General features: G+C 47.0%; 1 protein-coding gene across 1 annotated transcript in view; it reads right to left on the minus strand.

The window, feature by feature from the left end:
• Nucleotides 1–5482, minus strand: part of SMG6 (SMG6 nonsense mediated mRNA decay factor) — a 216607-nt gene that overhangs the window by 210944 nt on the left and 181 nt on the right. The window contains exons 2-4 of the mRNA XM_047757942.1: nt 1645–3382; nt 896–1088; nt 157–267 (exon numbers count right to left, since the gene is read on the minus strand). Of these exons, the coding sequence (XP_047613898.1) occupies nt 157–267; nt 896–1088; nt 1645–3382 (2042 nt within the window). The remainder of the gene's footprint in view (nt 1–156; nt 268–895; nt 1089–1644; nt 3383–5482) is intronic.

A 5482-nucleotide genomic window follows, 5' to 3' on the forward strand; every position in this document is an offset into this window, starting at 1 on the left:
CCACCATTATAGTACTTATACTGTTGTAATTGTTGGTTTAAGAGGTCTGTTCCCCACAGGACTGTATCTTTCATTCTTGTATCCTCAACAAGGCCTAGCATATAACTAACACCAAATAAATGGATGAATAAATTTATGATAAAGAAGCTAACTTACTGTCTTCCGTAATGGCTTGCTGCGAATGGCAAGACCATCCATGTAGTCCTCCAGCTTGAACTTGTAAGTAACTTGCAGCTTCTGAAGCAAACTATCAAAGAAGTCGCTACCCTATAAAGAGAAAAAGTAAGGATCAGCTAAGTCAACCTGTTCGGATCCAATCTACCCATCAGAAACTGAGGCAAGTGACCCTTTCACAGTTCTGCTAATACTCAGTCACCTGACATAAACGGAGGCAAAGGCATTCCCACCGTGGTGCCTTAGGTTAAAGGATCTGGTGTTGCCCCACCTGCAGGGTAGGTTGCAGCAGCAGCTCAGATTCAATCCCTGGCCAGGAAGTTCCATATGCCTCAGGTGCAGCCATTTAAAAAGAGGGGGCATATACAGTATTTAGTGGCCAACAGTAAGCACAAGACAATTTGACAGCATAAGCTTTTCCATGGTTTTAAAGGTCTGAACACATATACACACACACACACACACACACACACACACACACACACTCCTGCATTCATAAAGCTTCTGAGCTTAAAACTCAGTAAGTTATAGTCTTAAGGACGCAAAAGAGGTAGTGTAAGCCTAAACCCAAGAAAAAAGCATACAAAATAAAATAAAATTTTAAGAAAGAAAAAAGCATACAGTTTGCAGTCATTTTCTATTATACAGTATTTCGAGTGGTAAAAAGCCATCTAAAGGATGCTGAAGCCTTTATCCTGAGGACACAAAGATGATGGTTTACCTCATCCAAGAGCTCCAAAAGTCTGTTCCGAATCTGTTCTGGGTTCTCAACATTCGGATCCTTGAGAAGCTGCCTGAACTTCTCAATCACCTGATAGAAAGCATTCTTCCACAGGATCTGATCCACATTCTGATGATCAGAGAACTCAATATCTAATAGAATACAGCGCTCATATAGCTGCAGCAGTTCAACTCTGGAATAAAATACATGCAACTTCTAGCTCCAAATAAACTACAGGAGAGCCTAGACCCAAGATCTAAGGTTCCTACAAATTAACACCTTCCTTGGCAGGAAATCCAAAATGCCACCAGGTATAGACTCAGTCTAGTCTCCATTCTGCACAGCAGAATATCATTCTAGAGACAGTTATGTCTAGGAAAATAGTTTTTCCCCATATGCCTCCACCTAAATTTAACAGCCAAAGTAAAATCTTCACCACAAGTTACATGTTGTTCATTTCTTGGCACTTCGGAAAGTCTTTCCTTTTCCATATCCAGATTTTATGCGCTCTTAAAAATTTTTTTTTTCCCTTAAGGAAAAAGTGGGAAGCAGAAAATAATTTCTGGGACTAGAAACAAAATTTTCTGTTTTTCTTTTTCCAACTCCCCCTCCCTTACAAAGATTGATGTGAAAGGGAGATAACACCCAGCAGCTCACCTGAGAGGTCTCTAGCTTCCTCAGCCATCGGAGCCTGAACCCACCTCCAACTTACCCCCTTTTCACTCTGGCCAGGATGGGACACACCATACCTGAGCTGAGCCATCTTCTCCAGGCCCTCTGGACTGATGCGGTCCCTGGAAAGCAGGTTGCTGAGCTGCAGTTCCTGGTTGTCTGCCACACGGAGAAGCCTATGTAGTTCCTGCTGCTGCATGTTCCTCATGTGCTGCTCCATCTCCTCAGGACTCAGGGCACTGGCAGGGAGGGGGCTACAAACATACTGTCCTGTTGGAGTCGGGTAGCCTGGGTAGTAAGGCGCTGGGTACACACCATTTGTAGGGCCCACCGGGTACTGCAGAGGGCTATAGCCTGTGTAAGGATACTGGGAAGCAGGGCCTGGTGTCCGGGGGTAATAATAGGGGTTGTCAGAGTTTTGAAACTTATAGTAAGATGCTTGGGCCTGGCGTGAGTCACCCCAAGAGGTAGGGCTGACCTCATCATCAGTGTCCAAGAAATGTAACTGAGGCGTCTGGCTCTTTAGAGCAGGTTTCTGATCAGGATTGTTTGGGTCCCACAATCGTCGAGTGGTGCCTCCTCGGCCCCAACTCCGAGATCCCTTACTACCAGATCCAAATAAAAGCCGAGGTCCCAAAGGTGTAGACTCTGGAGAACCGGCTGAATTGACAGACAGGGTGGTGTGGGCAGGCAAAATCAGAATGCCACGGCCACGACCCCGAAGTTCTTGTCTCAGGTTTTTGGATTCCTGCTTCTCGGTGCCTTTGCCCCCACTGCTCGAGCCTTTGTCTGGCTTTATCCTATCCACATCCTCCCTGGCTGACCTCACCGTGGGGGAATCTCTGTTCATGGTTTCTGCGTCAAAAGTAACTCGAAGAGTGCCTCGATTTTCTTTACCATTGCTTTTCTGCTCCCCTTCTCCACGGCCAGACCAGCTTCTGTCTAAATGTTTTTTCCTTTCTGAGCTTCTCCGGGGCCCATCAGGCTCATCAATTCTGTCCTCATCTAAGGAGTCAGTTGAGGACATAGATACTTGCTTCTTCAGTCGTGGCCTCTCCTTGGTCCGATCCTGGCGGCGGCGGCGACTTCCATTATCAGTCAGGCCAGCCCCCTCGCCGCTATTGTTGCTACCGGCTGAGCTGGTACTGCAAGTGCGATAGCGGTTCCTTCGTTTGTCTGAGCGGGAATATCGCTTGGCAGAACCTGGCTTCCCCTGAGCCAGGTCATCGTTCACCTTCTTCACACCCTCTCCTTTTTCAATCCGCTTTCCTTTTTCTCCCTGTGCAGCCCGCCCTCTGTCACCACTTAGGCTCTTTCCTGCCTCCTCTTTGTCTGGTTTACTCACAACCTCCTCTTTCACACTCCCCCTATACTCATCTTCCTCTACTCTCAGCTGTTCCACCTGGTTGAGGATTTCTTCCTCATCTACCCGGCTACTAGTCGATTCTTTGGTAACAGTCTGCAAACGCCTTCCAGGCTGATAGATCTGCATGTCAGGTTTCTTTGTTCTTTTGATAATTCTAAGACTTCGATCCTCTTGTCCAACAGTCCTGGGCAAGAACTCCTGTACCTGAATATTTTCAGCATCTACAGGACCATTTTGCTGTTGGTTGTCTTTGTAGACATCTTTAATAAGCTGTGTACTGTCTCCAACAGTAGAAGAATCTCTGTCATTAACAGTTTCATCCTTGAGTTCGTCACTCCCAGAGGGTTCCTTGATTTTAGGTCTATTTCTTAGTCGGGAAAGTCCAGGCTTATAGATTTCCAGGTCTGGGCGCCTGTTATCTTTGCGCTGCCTGGGCTCCTTCATGTTTTCTGTGATGTTGGAGAGAGTGTTGAGGGGAGGAAAAGGTAGAAGAAAAGAGGGGAAGAAGAGGGGGGGAAAATGTTATTCTAGTTAAAGTAACAGAAAAGTCAAGCAAGAATTGTAATGTTAATACTGATGGACAAGAAAGGAAATTTCTGCAGAAACAGAAAATGTACTAGGTTTACAATATTTGTTCAGCAATTGGCAAAGCTAAGACCTTAACTGTGTTGGAACTAACTCCACTTGAGGTAGGGAAACAAGAGAAAAATAAAAACATATTCTCTTGCGTTATTCAAATCATATTCAGATACACAAGACCCCAAACTCCCTCATCACTATCAGAATAAAAGATCTCTAAGCAGTTTTGCATTGGACTGTTCTCTGCTATAGAGCCCTTTGCTCCATCTTGGTCTTTTCTTTTTCTGCCTCTAACAATTTTCCAGGATGGCTGAGTCCTTCTAACATATTAATGGGGGGGGGAATGCATATAACAATCCACAGCTCTAGACATCTCTGGAGAAAAAAATCTGAAACTCCAGTCACTGAACTTGGCCAGGACAATCCTCTTCTTTAGGATTTCTAATACCCACTCCCATACCTCCTGTAGAAACAAACAGGAAGCAGTTCTTTTCACATTCTTCAACTCCACTCATGCTCACCAACTCTCTAACTGCAGCCAGCAAGGTCATTCCAAGAAAATACTGCTCAGACTATCATCATTAGAATACTGAGATTAACTGCTACTATGATGATGGAATATGAGAAGGAAAAAAATTCCATAAGGGAGTTTTCCCTGGAGAATGATGGAAGTATTGTGACATGCTCTCAAGATACCAAGGACTGGGGCATTCAAGAATAAGAGTACAGGACTTTAGACACCACTCTCCAGGCTCCAGGAACTTACAGAATGCCAGATAAGCAAGTATCTACTTTTTGTATGTTACCTTTCTCTGTTGAGGGGACAGTCTACAAGAAACAGCCACTAAACTGTTGGGTGGGGAACTTAACCGGAATTAGCGAGATTACAGCGGACTCAAAATGGAATGTTATAGAAAAACCTAGTATTGTTCTATAAACACCAGTGCAAACAAGTTCATAAAGGGATCACATGCTCCAGCATTTACGCCCATGAGGGTAACACATCTGGAACAGAAAAAAAATCCAAAACTCTGAAATTTAAGATACTGCTTCAGTATTTTCATAAGTTCAAAGGACTGCTTCATCCAGTATGAATAATAAAGGTAAAGCAGTCTAAGTCCAGAATAGCTCATGCTCAGCAGCCTTAGTAATAACTTAAGGGAAGGGGGAGACTGGGGAGAAGAGCCACTAGTCTTTCCAGAGCTGAGGGAGAAAACAACCTGAATAATCCAATTCAGGTGACCAATGAAAACCAATTTCACAGACTTCGGCCACAAGCCTGCAGAAGCGTATCTACCAGGCTACTAACTCCACTACCTAACCAAGGAGAGATGAGACACTAATATCTTCCTTGGAGCTTTCGTGGTGTTGATGGAGACGTCTAACTTGCACGCTGAACATTCTCTTTGCCCCCACACATGCCAAGGCCACACCAGCGTAGAGTCAGCTCTCTGAGGTGCTGGACCCCTCCCGTGGCGCAGCCTTCAGAAGCCTGCCTTGAGGGGAAAAAGTTCAGCAAGGAAGTCCCAAGCTGTTAAACCTTTCTCCTCGATGTCGCCAGCTCCTTCTCTCCAACGCTAAAGGGCAGGCCTGGGGAAGATTCCTCAGGGAACCATAGTCTCCCGAGGGCCGCCACCAGACCCCGGCCCCACTCCTTTCCGCGTCCCCTGACGGCTGGGAATCCGCGGGCTGCTGTGAGAGGGCTGGGGCAACGGAGAACAGTCACCTTCGCCGAGAGAAAGGGGCGGAGGCAGAAACTCGGGCTGGGCTCTCCCCGAGGGGCCGAAGCTGGCAGAGCCCGACCCCACACCGGCTCTCCGGCAGGTAGAGCGGGGAGGGACCGCCCTCGGCCCCCGCCCCCACTGTTGGGGGAAGGGGCGGGGGCTCCGGAGCACCGCGAACTGAGCGGGGAGGAGGAGAGGGAGGCGGGGCGGGCAGGCCCGGCCCAGGAGCTGGGCGGTGCGACTCAC

Source organism: Phacochoerus africanus, chromosome 14, assembly GCF_016906955.1.
Source record: "Phacochoerus africanus isolate WHEZ1 chromosome 14, ROS_Pafr_v1, whole genome shotgun sequence".
Lineage (NCBI taxonomy): Eukaryota > Metazoa > Chordata > Mammalia > Artiodactyla > Suidae > Phacochoerus > Phacochoerus africanus.